The 18275-nt window shown below is 45.2% G+C and overlaps 1 protein-coding gene across 1 annotated transcript in view; it reads right to left on the reverse strand.

Annotated features, from left to right (window-relative positions):
* The window catches only part of LOC115776927 (uncharacterized), a 39114-nt gene extending 26951 nt beyond the window's left edge, over nucleotides 1–12163 (reverse strand). The window contains exons 1-3 of the mRNA XM_030724730.1: nucleotides 12103–12163; nucleotides 8110–8161; nucleotides 6384–6557 (exon numbers count right to left, since the gene is read on the reverse strand). Coding sequence (XP_030580590.1) covers nucleotides 6384–6557; nucleotides 8110–8161; nucleotides 12103–12163 — 287 coding nt within the window. The remainder of the gene's footprint in view (nucleotides 1–6383; nucleotides 6558–8109; nucleotides 8162–12102) is intronic.
* Nucleotides 12164–18275: the final 6112 nt, after the last annotated feature.

Raw genomic sequence — 18275 nt, forward strand, 5'->3', positions numbered from 1 at the left:
TTCCTGGTCATATGCCCCCCCCTCCCCATACACAAACACACACACACACACACACACAGAATACACATCACTCACAGATGTAGGATGGAGAGGCCACGTGGAGAGCTGCACCACCACTTGCCTCTCCGTTTTAATTGCACTTTAGTCATTATAACTCACAACACATACACACTTACAACCTGATACACATAGGACCTTTGGGGCAGGCATGTTACTCAGAGGTTGATGAGGTGGGCCGCTGAGGTGGCCCCACTCGGATCCTCGTCACTGTCTGTCTCCAAATTTTATTTGCACTTTAGACATGGAGGGTTTTGGGGGGGCAGTGTGGGCAAGCGCTGACGACCAACAGTTGGCGCTTGTGGCATAACTGTCCCCTCAATTTTAACTGCACCCTATACACCTCATTCACTCACAAACATTAACACATAGACCTACAAGTTGGGGAGGAGGAGGGGTGGATGGGTCATCTTACACCCCGATTTCTTGCGTCTCGCCCGGGGTAGGGGTCGGGTGGTTCCTTGGGGACCGGGCTGGTGGCGTCCTGGGGTCGCTGTTGGCCCTGGGGTGGTTTCCACTTGCCCCGCCTTCAGAGGGTGGGTAGCTATGGATGAATGTGTGTCTTTGTGTATTTGTCACCGTCTCCGTGAGTATGGGTGGGTGAGTGAATGTGTATGTATGGCATATCTGTGTGTGGGTAAGTATGTATGGGCATGTATGAGTATCTGTGTATAAATGTGTACACGGGTGTCTGGGTGTGTTTGTATGTATGGCTGGACCTGGGTCTGGGCCTTGTGCCTTGCCTCCTGGCCGCTCCTTGCTGGTTGCCTCCTCCCCCCTACCCCCCTGGGATGGGGGTGCCGCGGGGTTCCTGGGTGGGGCTGGGTGTTCTGGCGTGGGTGCTGGCCTGCCCCCCTTGGGGGTGCGGTGCGGGGCTGCGTTGGCTTCTTCGGCGTGGGGGGGGGCTCTGTGGAGGGTCGGGCGGTCCTTGGGTGCCGTGGGCCCGGGAGCCCTGCCGCCGGCCGGTGCAGGGGGCTGGCCGCTGGGGGGGGGCTGGCTTCTCATCGCCTTGGGTTCCCTGGAGCCCTCGCTCCTCGACTGGGGGGGCTCCGTCTGAGACCACCCTCTCCCGTCTGCTGGGGTAGGTGTGCGGTTGTCTTTGGACTGAGTGGCCGGGGGTCTTCCTGGCTCTTGGTGGGCTGCTGGTGGCCTGGGGTTCCGGGGGCTTTCCGTACCTGCCTCTGGCTTCTGATGGGTGGAGCTGCAGCGTTTTGCCCTCATTGGTAAGTACGTTCCATGACACAGACACAAACATGACACAGACACAAACGCCCACTCAATCACAACTCAACAAAATTGTTGGTGTGCGTAACATGCTTTGTTAGTTTTGTTTTTCACACACAAATTTATTTTTGCAAGTATTGATAGTATTTTTTTATATGTTAAAGTGATGAAGTATCTGATTAATAGACTTGTGCTCTTTCCCCTTTTTTTTTTGCTCCCTTTCTCTCTCCCTTTTTCTTCTCTTTATTTTCCTCTTCTTCAGCCTGTCAGCTCTGGCTGTTACATAGTATGTGGAAAAATAACTCAGATAAATAAAATAAAGGGTTAAAACATCAACAAGAAGAGCCTATTGAGAACCTATAGAGCTCATCTTGAAATAGCAAATATGTTTGGCACAACAACGCATTCAGATCACAGTTCTGCTTGCAAGATCTACCAGACATGACAGGCTTAAAAAAAAAAAAAAAAAAAAAAAAAAAAAGAATTATTACTTCCAAATTAGTAATAGGACGTGGAGCTTGAAATTGTGCAACACAACTTTCCAAGCAGGAATCCAATGCGCTAGAGTCTTAAATGGGAGAGGGGAAATAGAAGTTGACACATTCATCATGGGGAAAAACAAAACTAATGCACAGTGGTTAAGGGTTTATGACTTGTCCAAGGGGACCCTGCCTTTAGCAGATGTGTTCTGGATATGTGAGGAAGACAGACAGTTAAGGTCAGTGTTACCAGCTAATTGGACAGGAATTTGTGCACCTGTAATGTTAACTGGGCAATTGTATGTGATAGACATGGCCAACAATAAAGATAATTTAAAAGGGAACAGGATTAAGAGAGAGATAGAAGAAGAGTCAAAATTTCCATGGGAACCGAATGTTAATGTTTATGTCACAGCAGATCGTATGCCATTTGGCATCCCAGCAGAGTTTCAGGCCATTGGTGAAGACTGGATCGTATCCGGACAAGCAGCAGGCTCCATACCCCTGGTAGGAAACATAGTGAATGCACAGTACATCGCTAAAAACTCTAGGTGGTTGAACTACCTCTGGTTTAACCAACAGCGCTTCCTTAATTGGACTACTGCAGCACTGCAAGGGGTAACTGAGCAATTGCATGCAACATCAATAATGACAATGCAAAATAGACTTCTGATAGAGACCATGTTAGCAGAAGAACAGGGCGTGTGTGATAGGTTCGGGGATGACTGCTGTACGGCCATCCCAATGCACACAGGAAGAACTGGAAATATCACCAGAGTGTTGGATAAATTGAAGGAGTTAAGGGACATGCATGTCAAGGATTCCAGCTGGAATTCCACTTCCTTCTCCATCTGGGAGTGGTTTAAGAAGTTGTCTATCTCTCAAATGCTTCGTGCTGCAGGAATAGCTATTTTCCTGTTTTTCCTGATTCTTGGACTAATATTCTGCTGTGTGTTTCCCCTGATCAGAGCACTAGCTAACAAAACCATAAAAACAATGACGCAGTTTCCTGTCAGGATAGAGCCGGAGACTGACCTGGCAATGGGACGGGAGCCACTCCGTGCAGAGTCACCGGTAGAAACATTTCTCCTTGGCATGCCAGAGGATGAGGATGAGGCTGAGTATGGTGATATGTTGTAACCAGAGCTTTGGGAGTAAAAGGTGACTGTGTGAAGGTGGAAGTCCCCTCCCCTTGCAGTAATAACCAAATTATATATATAAAAAAAAAAAAAAAAAAAAAAAAGGAAGCTATTGAAGGAGAAAGGAGAATGTTTTTGTTTTGAGTTAGCATAGCCTTATATGTAATGAACATTATTGACAGTGTGTTTCATGTGATATAGATAAAGCAGTAATGGCAAAGCAACTGTGGAAGATAGAGTGCTCTGACAGTCCCCCACAGTACCCGACCAGCCAAGGTGCAGCCCAGCCTGGCTCCATACTGGAAAGGCTTCTGCTGAGAGCTGTGGTCAGTGCAGACCCGACACCGGTCGTGCCTCGGCCAAATGAGAGAGGAGAGCTAGCAGTGTGGACATCCAGAGAGGATCCAGAGCAGCCTGGACCTTCCAGGGCATCAGAGGGAGCCACCGAGCAGTGGGAGCAACAAGGACCGATGACACCACCCAGCCCAGAACCCAGGGATCTGCAGGATCGTGGCGGGATGACATCATCAGAGAGAGGGCTTATGGGAGTCTCTCTACCCGCCACTGGAGGGCCGGATGACATCGAGAAGCCAGGGGTTTCTGACGACCCTGGTGAAAATGATGCATCAGGGATACTGATGACATCATGGGGAGACCTGAGAGATCCAAGAGTTCAAGAGTATCTCGCACAGCTGCCAAGGGAGGTCTTTCAAGTAGAAATGCGGAAATTGCCTTCGGATTGGGCTCGACTGCTGAGACGCAAGAGGCACAACTTCCTGGTTCGCGCTCAGCACGCCCGCCATCGAGAGAGAAGTCAGGAGATAGAGCTTGTGAAGGAGCAATACGAGTCTCACCTCCTGATACAGAACATCAAGTGGGAGCAGGCCTCACAGCGAGCCTACTGCGAGATGGCAGAAATTAAGGCTGATCGAGCTCGCACTGATGAAAAGAACGAGGGCCTGAACCGTACAGTGAACCAACTGCAAGGCAAGAATGCTGAGCTCAACAGCAATTGTGAAATAGCCAACCATAAGCTGACCGCAGCCCTGATCGCCATTGGAGGGCATGTCAGTGAGAATCGAAGGCTTGATGCTGACAACCGAAGGCTCATTGTGGAGAAACAGAGCTTTGAGGCTGACAACCGAAGGCTCATTGTGGAGAATCAGAGCTTTGTGGCTGAAAACCAAAGGCTCATGGTTGAGAACCAGTGGCTCAGAGGCTGCTATGATCGGTTGAGGATGGAGCAAGAAGAAATCATGGAGGCAGGGCAGGAAGACTCTGCCCCTTGGCAACCTGAGGCAGAGGCTGCTGCAACACCGGAGGAAATGGCCCTCCAGCCAATGCAGCCTGAAGATGCTGCTGCCCGCTAGATGAACTGATGGTGACCTGGAAGATGCTAAGTCTATCTCGCTCTGAAACAACCACTGCCAATGCTGTATTTTTTTGTGTTTTCATATGTCCACTATATCCTAAGTGCTTTATATACTGTACCCCTAAGTATAGGTGCCTCTGACCTGCGTGATGTGCCCTGTAAGTGGGAATGCTGTATTGGTAAGATTAGTTTGTTTGTTATTACAGCTTCCAGAGTGACGAGCACACCATGTGAGTGAGAAGATTTAGTTTGAAGCTTGCAAATGATTATATCAATGAAAACAGCTCACGCAGTGTGTTGCAATGTTCACCTTGTTTAAACAAATATTTACTCTTGAATTGATAAAAATACGTTGTGTTGATACCAGTAGGCATCAAAGGGGGAAATGTTGTGTATTTTTATCTTGATGACATCAGTATTTTCTATCAATATTTTTATATCATGTATTGTTATATATATATTAATCACACACTCTAATTAATGGTCACATTATGTATTATTTGTCACCTATATTGTCACTCACACACTGAAGCTCTGCATGCTGTAGACAGGTAAAAATGCTGAGGCCTGCTCTGCAGGCAACCTGGGATTTTTCCATTAAGTAATGCTAGCCCCCACCTTTGTGAGGAGCTTCACCTTTTACACAGTGCACTTTTGACCCAGCTTCTCCCGAGGGGAGGGCGAGTAGCCGGAGTGAATCCCGAGGGGAGGGGCGGAGGCGCACCTGGACTTCGGAACGTGGGAAAGATGGGTTTTTGCTAGCCCCCCCGAGATCAATTCATAGAACTGTTGCTTAAAGGAGCATCTTAATATGTCCCCTCCCCTGATAACAGCTGCAGGAGGTGTGAGATTGGGCTATAAAAGGCCAGGCTGAATTTGGGTGATAAGCTCTTTCTCTGGTCTTCCTTATCTCCGTGTAACGGCTTCAAGGCACTCACTCCCGGGAGAAGCTTTTTGCTTTCTTGCATTTTGTTTAACTTTTTGCTATCTTGTACTTTGTTTTACTTTGGGCTTTAATAAATCCTGAAGGCGAAAACTGCTCATCTCCAGTGAGTTTTTGTGAAGTGTGGTGGTTTTTCAAGGTGCATTGTTTCCATTGATCTCCCCTCTGCTTGGTAAGAAGAACAGCGGGAGAGAGCCGAAACCACGACCCGACAAACACCCAGTCACATGTTTGGTAAAGATCCAGATAATCTAATCACTCTCATTGTGTGAGGGATGTTCAGAGTTCAGCTGTTGTTAAACTCAAAAATCTATCAGCAGGTTCTGCCATGAAATAGAAACCTTTTCATTTCCATGATCTGCTCCACTTTGTTTATTGTATTGATTGTTTTCATCAATGATCAGCTGGTCCATCATTATGAAGCCTATCTCAGTGACACTGAGTGTAGACGTAGACAGAGAGCACTACCAGGGAGACAACCACTCACAGCCACATTCACACCTATGGACCATTTATATTAGGTTACAGTCAGAGAACCAACACAGGAACAGGGAGAACACAGGAACCAGCTGTGAGACACTAATGTACCTGAAGAAAAAAAATAGATTGGATTCCTCCATCAACTGAAGCAGGTTTCATTCTGATGACTGTAGTGATGGGGAATGGCTGTGGATAATAACTACTGGACAGACAGTGGAACACTTTATCTGTCTTTTAAAATATGTGTAAAATTGCTTCATTGCAGTGAAAAGCAAACAGTTAACCAATATCACCAATAACCTCTTAAACTGATCATCTACATTAAGACACTTCTATCATAGGTTTCCTGAAATCTTATTAGATACCCAGTCATTCAGTCATTTTCCTTCATGTGCTACAGAGGCCTAAACAAGTCATTTGGACATTTTTATCCTGCCAGTGTAAAAAGAAAGTGGTTATGTTATTGAAGTAAAACAGACCTAAATATCTAAACTAACCAGTGAAAAAAATGACATTTTCCTTTAAAAAAAAAAAACGTGACTATAAGTCTTTAGACAGTAATTCAGACTCTAATAATCCATCAGAAGATAAATAAAAGGTCATTTAACAATTCCACGAAGACTAGCTATTTGTGCTATAATATAAATCAGATTTTAAATAATCATCAGTGGAAAGGTCTGAATCCTGACCTGAGAGTTTCCAGCATACAATGTGGACTCTGCACTGCAGCAGACAGAAGCTTCAGTCCTGAATCCTGCAGGTTGTTGTTACTCAGGTCCAGCTCTCTCAGACTAGAGGACTGGGAGCTGAGGACTGAGGACAGAGCTTCACAGCTTCTCTTTGAGAGGTTACAGATGCTCAGTCTGAAAAATAATATTTGTGATCAGCTGAAAATCAGTTTATATGTTCGACCTCAACAAAAACCAGTGAAGAGCTGATAGATTTAGTGACACTAGTTCAGTCCCTGCTGGCACAGGCCTGATTTTAATATATTTGATTATTGTTGCTTAATACAGTTCACAGTAATCTGTATATATCACATCCTGGACCCTGGTGTAGCCTCTCATTCTATCCTCTAACTAAAACAATCTGCTTTAGCTCCTCCCCCTTTAAGGCCACCCTCCCTAAAAGTCTACTTTCTTCTGATTGGCTAGTTTCATGAAACCTGCTGAAGAGCAGCAGTCACTGTGAGCTCCACCTCCTCCACCTTCTGATTTAGGAATCCTGAAAAACTGTAAACCTACCAAAAACCTGATTTCTGTCTCATGATTGGGAATCAAATCTTCTCAGATCCATCTGTACATTTTAGAGCCTGATTCTTAAATATGACAGTGGAAACAGGAACATCCACAGCAACAAAGATTACAGCAGGACGTCTCTGTTTGGGAAGTATTCCCCTCATTACCTGCTTAATGTGAGGAACACTGGATTTAAACACTAGCTGTAGAAAACAGTGTTCCTGTTAAAGGTGTCTGTGAAGGAGATGAGCTGAAATGCTGACTCAGGAAATCCCAAAGATAAAGCTGTGAGTCAAATGGAATTCTGTGGGAACTCTGGTTATGGCAGCCTTACAGTCAGACATGCTTTCTGACAACTAACAGGAACCTTAGTGGAGCCAGTTTGTCCTCCATGCTGGATGCAATTAGAGCAGCCATAGCAGAGATTACAGAGGAAATAAGGGACTGCACTGAAGGTGGGACACAAGCCAGAGCTTGGATTAGCAACATCAGAAGAAGATGTAGTTACAGTCTGCTGTGAACAACCTGAGGCCAGTAAAGCTGCCAGGGGGCCTGAAGGATCAGACCTTTGTTCTTATTTTGGTCAAATGGATGCTGGAGGTGCTGAATTATTCTGGACAGAGGGCACCAGGTCAGGTGCAGAGAGACAATAATGCTCCACCAAGAACTCTGGTTATGAAATTTCTCCTCCACAGGGACAAACCGAAGGTCATCTGTACTGAGTGGGTGGACAAGGACATTTTTATGAACCAGTGACTGAGATTTGATAACATGAAGCTACAAGCAACATAAGGAATAAGATTGAGTTCAGCAGCAGCTGCAGAGCCTGGGTATATGATACAGAGTTACTGAGAACTGAAGAGAGAACAGTACAGAAAGAACATTGATTGGATCCTTTGGGATGAACAGAACATGCCACAGATTTTTCTTATTATGGGTTTTTGTTTTTGAGAGATTAATGATGGGAGTTAATGACCTATGGGTCTGGATGGTACTTTGATAAGAATTAGACACACAAATGTCTCAGAAACACTTTCTGCTGCTTTGGGACATTAAAATGATCATAAGCTTGATTATAGCTGATGATCATTGAATTCATATTCTTAAGTTTTTAAAAGAACAGCACCCATCACACTGTTTATGATAGAAATAAAGGGATGATGACATATTTACTCACAGAGCTTTGTTGGAGGCTTTGACCACTGGCAGCAGCCTCAGCAGAGCCTCCTCTGAAGCAGAGTATTTCTGCAGGTCAAACACATCCAGATCTTCTTCTGATGACAGTAAGATGAAGACCAGAGCTGACCACTGAGCAGGAGACAGTTTATCTGTGGAGAGACTTCCTGATCTCAGGGACTGTTGGATCTCCTCCACTAGAGAACCATCATTCAGTTCATTCAGACAGTGGAACAGGTTGATACTTTTCTCTGCAGACAGATTCTCACTGAGCTTCTTCTTGATGTACTGGACTGTTTTCTGATTGGTCTGTGAGCTACTTCCTGTCTGTGTCAGCAGGCCTCGTAGGAGACTCTGATTGGTCTGCAGTGAAAGACCCAGGAGGAAGCGGAGGAACAAGTCCAGGTGTCCATTTGGACTCTGTAAGGCCTTGTTCACAGCACTCTGATGGAGAGCTTGTAGCTTTGGATTATTAAATAATTTAGACTTCTTGGAGGTTGTTTGTTGATCTTCCAGCAGATTGAGTCCAGACTTGATGAAGGTCAGATGGACATGAAGAGCAGCCAGAAACTCCTGAACACTCAGATGGATGAAGCAGAACACCTTGTCCTGGTACAGCCCTCTCTCCTCTTTAAAGATCTGTGTGAACACTCCTGAGTACACTGAGGCTGCTCTGATATCGATGCCACACTCTGTCAGGTCTGATTCATAGAAGATCAGGTTTCCTTTCTGCAGCTGATCCAAAGCCAGTTTTCCCAGAGACTCAATCATCTTCCTGCTCTCTGGACTCCAGTGTGGATCTGTCTCAGCTCCTCCATCATACTTGATCTTCTTCACTTTGGCCTGAACCACCAGGAAGTGGATGTACATCTCAGTCAGGGTCTTGGGCAGCTCTCCTCCCTCTCTGGTCTTCAGCACATCCTCCAGAACTGTAGCAGTGATCCAGCAGAAGACTGGGATGTGGCACATGATGTGGAGGCTTCGTGATGTCTTGATGTGGGAGATGATCCTGTTGGCCTGCTTCCTATCTCTGAATCTCTTCCTGAAGTACTCCTCCTTCTGTGGGTCAGTGAACCCTCTGACCTCTGTCACCCTGCTAACACACTGGGGAGGGATCTGATTGGCTGCTGCAGGTCGTGTGGTTATCCAGAGGTGAGCAGAGGGAAGCAGGTTCCCCCTGATGAGGTTTGTCAGCAGCACATCCACTGAGGTGGACTTTCTAGGGTCAGTCAGGATTGTAGTTTTGTGGAAGTCCAGAGGAAGTCGACACTCATCCAGACCATCAAAGATGAACACAACCTGGAAGTGTTCAAAGCTGCAGATTCCTGCTTCTTTGGTTTCAGTGAAGAAGTGATGAACAAGTTCCACCAAGCTGAACTTTTCCTCTTTCAGCACATTCAGCTCTCTGAAAGTCAATGGAAACATGAACTGGATGTCCTGGTTGGCTTTGTCTTCAGCCCAGTCGAGGGTGTATTTCTGTGTTAGGACTGTTTTCCCAATGCCAGCCACTCCCTTTGTCAGCACTGTTCTGATTGGTTCATCTCTTCCAGGTGAGCCTTTAAAGATGTCTTCTTGTCTGATTGGTGTTTCTGCTCTGTCTGGTTTCCTGGATGCTGTTTCAATCTGTCTGACCTCATGTTCCTCATTGACCTCTGCAGCCCCTCCCTCTGTGATGTAGAGCTCTGTGTAGATCTGATTCAGGAGGGTTGGGTTTCCTGCTTTAGCGATGCCCTCAAACACACACTGGAACTTCTTCTTCAGAGCAGATTTAAGTTCACGTCCACAAACTGCAGCAAACGTTTCTGAATGAATAAAGAACATCGGTTAATGTTTTACCAAATAGATGTGACTATTTCATCTCCATAAAGAATGCCTGTTTGAATCCATGCTGTTTAATCTCTTCAAACTTCAGTAAATGTCTCATTCATCCAGCAGCTTCAATCTTTAGAGAAATCCTCTTACTGCTCTGCAGACGCTCAGCCAGCTCCTCCTGCTTCATTCTCCTCAGGAAGTCCACTGTGATCTTCACTAATGCCTCTCTGCTGCTCCTCCTCTGCTCTTCATCCTCCCTCTCTAAGCATTCTGGGTAATCTGGACTCAGGATCTTCTGGATCTTCTTCAGCTCGTCCTTCACAAAAGTGATGATGTTGTCCTCCAGCAGCTGGAACAGAAGACTTTATGAATGAGCCAATCAGACTGAAATCATGGAGCCAAACATCAGATCCATGTTGGACACACTGACAATCCACTGGTCTCCAAAGAGCAGCATGGAGATGACTGTGAGCAGAATAGATGGAACAGTAGTTGTTGTACATATACAGACCTGAAATATGGAGTCCAGCTGTGTTTGATGCTGCTGGGCAGACTGACCACTGGGACCCTCTGAGCTCTGCTGGTCCACTCTGTGAAGGAACCATCAAGAATGAGTTCAAGCACAGGGTAAAGATGCAGTCAGTGATATTTGGACAGAAACAGTGACTCAGTGACTCCCTGTAGCTGTAAATGTTCTTCATCCAGCTGATCCCACTGAGAACCAACAGCTCAGCTTAGTGTGCTGCTTTGAGTCTCAGAGCTCTGCTGAGCATCAACAACTTCTGAGCCAAAAGCTTCAAAATCTCATGTTGGAAACCTGATGTTTTACAGACAGAACCTCGAGCACTTGATGGAATACCTTTGACATAAAGCTGAATTCCAATCAGGATCATTGGGAGCAAAAGCCCAGTTATGAATGAGGAAAAGCCCAAATGAAGTGCTAACAGGTCCTCTTAAGGATCAACAGCTGGAAATCATTTAGTTTACCATCAAGGTCACTGCCAGGATCAGACTTCTCCCCTCCTGTGACCAAACCAACCAATCAGGAGATTTCACATCCCTGTATTAAAGCATTACCACTCACAAAGGTTTCATTGGATAAGAGCAACACAAAATGTGACCTGGATCAGACTGTGAGCTGCTACAAAGCCACTGAGGGTCAATAGTTTAAACTGTGAGTCAGGACTCTCAGAGGAGCGTGGCATCTCCTCTTCATCAGCAGTAGGAGTTGGTACTGTACACAATCAGGTCCACAGGTCAGGCTTCCTGCTTTTTACCTAAACTGGGTCAGTCAGCTACAACGTGGCTTCTTCCAATAACAACAATTCATTTGGTTTTCCAGCTCTTCCAGAAGGATCAGCTCCTGGAGCTGCTCTTTAGTCTCCACTTTCTGGGAACTACAGCTGCACCATTATGGCCAAAATGATAACCACCATTATTTTGTGCAGTACTGAGATCAGGATTATTTGCTATAATATACATGATCGGACCAAAACCTAACACACAATTGATTCCACAGGGCGCTGCTTTCACTTTTATAGATACAGTCACTAATTACAGCAGCTGGTCCATGACAGGAGCCTGGGGGATCCTCGCCTGGTCCATGACTATAATCAGGACCCCCTTCAATGACGTCCTCAGTGCAGCCACAGGTGGTAACGCCCCCAAGGAGTGTGCAGGAAAACCGGGCATAATGTCTTGTGTTTCCACCAGGGGGAGCTGCCACAGTGGAAGCTCATTTATTTCCTGCCTGCCTTCATGCCTTTAAATTTGCCCTGACCTTCAATAATGATCAGGAATCAGTGGTTAGCACTGTCACCTCCAAAGAACAATGATTTCCAGAGAGGAGAACATATCTTTGGTCTGGAGGGTTTTTCCTGCAGCCTTTGTTTCTCTCTGTGTTTAGTGGACACACGTCTTCCACAGAAGATTGATGGTCACTTTTAGAGACACCATGAAAATGCTGCCTGTACTTTTCTGCCACAAACTCATAAAGTGGTGAGACAGCAGCTTCAACAACACTGTGAGAGTCTGAGCTCTGCTCTAAGCTCAGTGATCAATGAGCCTCCAGAGCTTTACCATCTAGAGCTCAGAGTAAGAGTGAGGTGCAGCTCTTTGGATCCTCCAGCTCTGTCCTTTCACTCTGCTGCAGCTCTCTCTCCTCCTTCAGTGGCTGAGTCACCTGATCCACAGAGCCAATCAGACTCTTCAGCCAGTATCTCCTGTTCAACCAGAGCATTCATGATTTGAACTCTCAGTTCTTCTTTCCTCCAATGAGCCTGAACACCAGCACCATACTGGTGTCAGCATCTGTCACAGACCTGTCCAAATCAGACACCATGACCACAACTCAAAGAAAGACTCACCTTATTCAGTCACAGTCGCACACAGACACACTAGCCTACCAAACAAGGCAATGCAGCGTGCTAACAAGAGATGCTACCAAGCTACAAGAAGATGAGAACCTGCAGGAAACTGAATGATGTGAAGCTGCAGCTGTAGCAGGAGTAGGCCTCAACACAACTACAGCTAACAACACCAACCAGGACTCACAACTGCACACAAACCAGAACACAATCAGTACAACTTAACCCTTCAAGAAGCACACAACATGCAGGCTGCACAGTTACAGACTCACACAGACAGCAGTGAGCATGAGCTACATTAGCTGTTGGCTAGCCTCACTCAGAGGTCATCATGTCCTCCCACATGCTCCCTCTGACAGATGATTGACATGTCTGCCCTCCTCCTCTACAACCTTCAGTTTCCTGCTCTGCTTCCTCCTGAGACTCAGTTCACATCCAGCTGCTCTGAGTTGCTGCTATAACTGAGACTTCATTGCTGCATTAATGATGGTGAGCCTTTCTGGAACAGCAAACAGGCCCAACCACCTCCACCATGTTTCACAGAGAGACAAACTCTGGATTCTTTCTGCTCAGTTCATCCTCACTTCCTGTCATGTGACTCGTCCACATGACATTTAGCTGTAGGCGGTGTTTTTGGAGTGCAGCCCTGCCATGAACACCACTGCTGCTCAGTGTTCTCCTGATGGTGGTCTCAGTAACACTCCCCAATATGATCCAGGCCTTTAGCTGCTGAGACGTTACCCTGGGTCCCTGTGTGACCCCCCCAGACTCTTTAACAGCTCACTCTCAAAGATGGCACACAAAGACATGAGAATGAGAGACAGAGCAGCTCTGATCTTTCAATAAAAACAGGCTCCCACAGATATGAGCATTGCTCTGCTCAAACACTAATGACTGAGTCTAAGATTGTTTCCTTCTTTGGTTTCTTTCAATCAAACTTCAGGACTTGTGGAACAATCTGAGGATGTTTCAGCTCATATTTATCAGGAACACAGAAACATGTGAAGGAGCTCATCACAGTTCTCTTACTCTGTTGGTCCATCACTGAAGTTTGGAGGTTCATGTTTGGACCGGTCACTCCTCATGGACGGACAGCTGGATCCTGCAGGCTCTGCTCTGTCCTCCTCTTCCTCCTGAGTCAGTCTGAGAGGGAAACCACAAACACTCAGTGAGTTCACATTAACAGCAGGAACTGAGTTACAGTCTCTTTGTCCACTGAGCTGATCTCTGAGCTGGAAACTAGAAACCAGGTCACCATGATCCACATCAGGGATCAGAGAAACCTGATTCCACCTGCTGACTCTGACATTTCAGAGCTCACAATAACAAACACAAAGAGCAGGAAATCTTCTCAGGATATTAGAAACCCTCTGAGTGTGATGCAGTCAGCTCAGTGCAAACTCCAACCTCACTGTCAAACTATCCTCAAGCTCTTTGATGGACACTCACACACTTTAGGATCACATGATGCTCCCACATGATCTGTGTCTGCGTGGAACATGTGACCTGCTGCAGCTGTGATTGGCTGACCGTCCTCCAATCACATCAGAGCGTGTGGAAGAAGAAGAAGAAGAAGAGCAACAAGAACATTTCCTGCACAGATTCATGTTGGTGAAATGATGAACAGGCATCAGTGCGGCCACCTGCATCCTTCTTTAGTGTTGGAGCCTCAGCAGGTAAACTCACAGGTGCTTTGTGTGCCAACAACAACACAACAGCAGACTGCTGTGTGCTGTTAGAGAACAACAACAAAGAAATTATTTTACAGAGCAAATATTCAGCTCAGTCTTTACTTCCTGTTTGTTGGGAACGCCTCCTGAAGTCCAGCACAGCCGTCCCTGATTTCATATGAATCCTTTGAAATCATCATCACAGTTTATTGGAGGAAAACTGGCACCAAAAACTCCTCGTAGCTTCATAAATGAACAGGCAGGTACGAAGCTGAACTCTCAATCACATTCATTCATTCATGTTCACTCACGCTGCTGTTTACACACATTTAAACCAGATTCACATCTGTTTCTACTATTGTAATGTTCACATTTGAAGGTTAATGTCTCCATTTAATGAGCGGCTCAATCTCACATGTTTCTGTTCTCAGATCTGTGGATTTTCTGCACCATTAATATTTGTGATGTGAAGTGTTTCCTTACCAAGCAAAGCCCCTCAGAGGCGTCTCACACACTTCCTGTTAGAGTCCAACACTTCCTGCACAGAGTGTTTGGACTCTGAGCCTTAAACTGACTGATGTCTGCTGAGACTGACAGGTGGTGGGACCGCCCACCTGGAACAGGTTTCACTTCCTGTTTGCTGAAGTGGATTTTCAGCTCTTTAGAAACCAAAGGCTTGTTTTTCAGAGACAGTTTCAATGGGATTGAAGGAACGACGTGTTTGCACTGCAGTTTCTATCCAACAACATCAAGCAGTTAAATCAAAGAGTTCATGTTACTGACAGCTCACCTCTCTGCAGCAGACGCACGCTGACCTTTAAACTCAATGGGTCGACCTGCAGACCGGTCACTCTTTAAGGACACACAGCTGGGTCCAGGTCCAGGTCCAGGTCCAGGTCCAGGTGGGTTCCTGTGAATAATGATGCAACAGTGATGTGAGTGCTGAGCTGTGACATGGAGAAGAGTCATGGACAGTTAGAGATGGTCATCTCACCTCTGAGCTTTGGTCTGGCTCTCATGTTCCCCACACAGAGTGGTTTTAGAGGGAGGGACTCCCTCCTCTCTGTCCTCACACTGATCCATGCTGCTCAATTCACATCAGCTCACACACACTTTCTACCTTCACCTGCAGAGGAAACACACATCATTGATGCTCACATCAACTGACAGCTGCAGAGCTCATGTCTGATGTGTTGGACTAACATCCACTCCATGTGAGACACAGCTTTCATCAGTTCACTACAAAAAGTGTCCCAGAGAGCCGATTTCAGCCTCCAAATGCCTCCATTCCTGGAGTAGTGATGTTACGTCTTGTACCAAAGCCCTGAGGCCTGTACCGAGCCAAAGGGTCCAAATGAAGCCTGTGTCGAGGCCCGTATGGTTTTTGAAGAACATCACGTGACAAAAGCTAAACGAGGCCCCTTTTTCTAAAACCACATGACTGCTTCATGATATGATTGGAGTTGCTGAAATATGAGGTGGGAAACAGAGGAAGCGTTCTGGGTGATCTGAGTCTGATCCACTGTTAGAGCAGCAGAATCAGAAGCCCCTGGACCAATCAGAGCTTCACTTTCTGCTTCTTCACTCTTTTCTAGGGCTCTGAAAGTTATACCAGAAAGAAAGAATCACCTCCACCCAAGCACTTCCACACCACACACTGTCTCTATACTGTATATAGTTATGATGTATATGTGTGTAATTTTGTATATAGTGTTTTCTATTTTATTTTACTTCATCCTTCTCTGTACTTTAGCTGCTGTAATATGCAAATGTCCCCGTTGTGGAATCATTAAAGTTGATCTTGTATTTTATTAATACACCACGATCATCATAGATTTATTTAATCTGGCTTTAAACTGCCTCCAATGGAGATTTTTTAGAGCCTGTCATGTCTGTCAGTTTTACATATTTGCTTTTACAAGAAGAGCTCTATAAGTTTTCTATAGGCTCTTCCTGTTAATTGTAGTTTTATTTATTCCAATGGAAGTTAAAATGTGCAGATGAACTGTTAATATGAAAAATTATCTTATCTAATTACTTGATTAATTGATGGAGTAATTGATAGAATACTCGATTACTGAAATAAATCAATAGTTGCAGCCCTATTTGTACTCAGAAAGCCATAGTCAAACATTAGTTTTCAGCACCAGTGGAGCTGTGAAAGGCCTTGAAGAAAAAACTACAGGTGGCTGATATTAGGATGTAGGAAATGCTTTCAGCAGCTGATGATAAAACATCTGGATTATGTGTGTGTGTGTGTGCTTTTTACGTGATTTCTGCAAACCCATTAGTGGAAGGAAACGGCACTCTGGGACACATTAAATGATGATATATAAGTGTAACTCTTCTGGATTATATGCAGAAATTATCATCCATCAATCTAATAAAGCCTGATTTAGAGTTCTGCGTCGGTCCTACGGACATAACCGACACGCACCTCGAGAAATGGAACTACACGTCCACAAAGACTGTGATTACTGCCTTCAGAGGTGCTTTCAGTTACATACGTAGGCCCCATCACTCAGTTAACAAGCAGGAGCAGCATTTAGAGGTTAGCATTAGCTTGATAATTAGCATTAGCTTTATTGAAGCAGACACGTTATTCTGAACTAAATCTTCTTCCAGCAGCGGCTGTAAAAGTCAAAGAAGAGACTCACACTGCTGAGCTGGGACTCTTCTTCTTCCTCTACAGTCACACACTCAGAGACAGGACAACAACAACAATGTTGTGTTACACTCACCCCGCCTCAGCTCCTCTTTCCTCCTCCTGCTCTCTGAACTTTCACTCTGACTGCTGTTTACCTGCTCACACACGGACACATACAGGTTTGCCCCTCCCCTCTCCATTTACTGGAAATCAGGTGAGTTCAGGTAAGGGAGGGGTGTGTTGAGGTGTATTATTGGCTAACGTCATTCCCACAGGAAGCTGGGACTTGTAGTTTTTACTGAGTTAAGTATTATTTATTATTATTGCAGTAATTATTAAGCAGGATTTGATTGTTAGCACTAGTTTATTGGTATACCTTGCGTGTGAGTGTGTGTGTGTATGTATGTATGTATATATGAGCGTATATGCAGGTATATGCGTATGTATATGTGTATATATATTATTATACTGTAACATTGTAAACACACTTCCACAGTCGGCGATATTCACAACAAAGGTCGTCTTTATTAGCAGAAAAACGGCTGCTGTAGGCCACAGACACGCCAACCACAACTACAACAACGGAACAGCAACACACACACAGGCAAGCTCTCGGTCTCTTCTCTCTCTCCATGCTGCCTTCACGAACCTCCCGAACAGTCCGAAATCCCACAACATCAACACGCTCTCTAACTAAGAGAATCGCTACAATACTAATTATTATGCGTTATGTGCCATTAAAAGTCAAAGTACTGGTTCAACTTCTTTACTGCAGTAAAAGTAAAAAAGTACAGGCTCTGAAATGTACTCAGAGTAAGAAAGTAAAAGTAGTTCTTTGGAGGACGTTTCTAGCTGATATTGTTGTGTAAAGCTGACTGAAGCTCATTATATATTATTGTAATAATATAAAGATGAGAATAGAAACATTATTCAATCTAAATTTGAATCCTAATGAATGCTCTCAGCTTGAATCTGTTCTGTAGGACACAAACTGTGAAAGGGAATTTAAACCCAGCTCTGTTCTCTGTGTCCTCCATAGTAGAGGGTGACTGTGCCTCCACCTAAACACCAACATGAGGATCCTCAGGGGTTCCAGTGGGATTCAGAAGGTGGAGGAACCCTAAGATCAGCTGTAGTGTCTCTGCATGGGGAGAAGAACCACAGCTTTCTATTGTAGCTGCAGTAAATGATGTTGGTGTGCAGGCTGTGATCAGCTGACCTGCTGCTCTCTGCTTCCTCTTTCTTCCATCTTTCTCCATCTGAGTGAAGTTATCGCTCATTCTTTGCTCTCCCTGAAATACAGCAGCTCTTCTTTTAGCTCGCAGACACACTGTGTGACAAACTGCACACACTTTGTGTGTTTGCTGATATTTGTTGAGCATTTAGAAATGTTGCATTTACCTGACACACGTTACTGTCTTTATTTTTGCTCCTCTGTAGCACAACTATGAACATCTGCCCTCAGTGCGGCCGCTGTAACCCCTCATTATAGCTATAAATGATACATTCATTATACGGTTTGGCCTCTTTAATGTCTTTGTAAGTGATGAGCCCGGTGATGGAGGACACGCCTGTACGATTGTCTCTTATACTGTACTAAACTTCCCTTATGAACATATTTTGTCTATGAACAGCTTTCCGTCTTACAGTTTCAACCAAAGAAAAGAAAATC

Source organism: Archocentrus centrarchus, unplaced genomic scaffold (genome assembly GCF_007364275.1).
Source record: "Archocentrus centrarchus isolate MPI-CPG fArcCen1 unplaced genomic scaffold, fArcCen1 scaffold_41_ctg1, whole genome shotgun sequence".
NCBI lineage: Eukaryota > Metazoa > Chordata > Actinopteri > Cichliformes > Cichlidae > Archocentrus > Archocentrus centrarchus.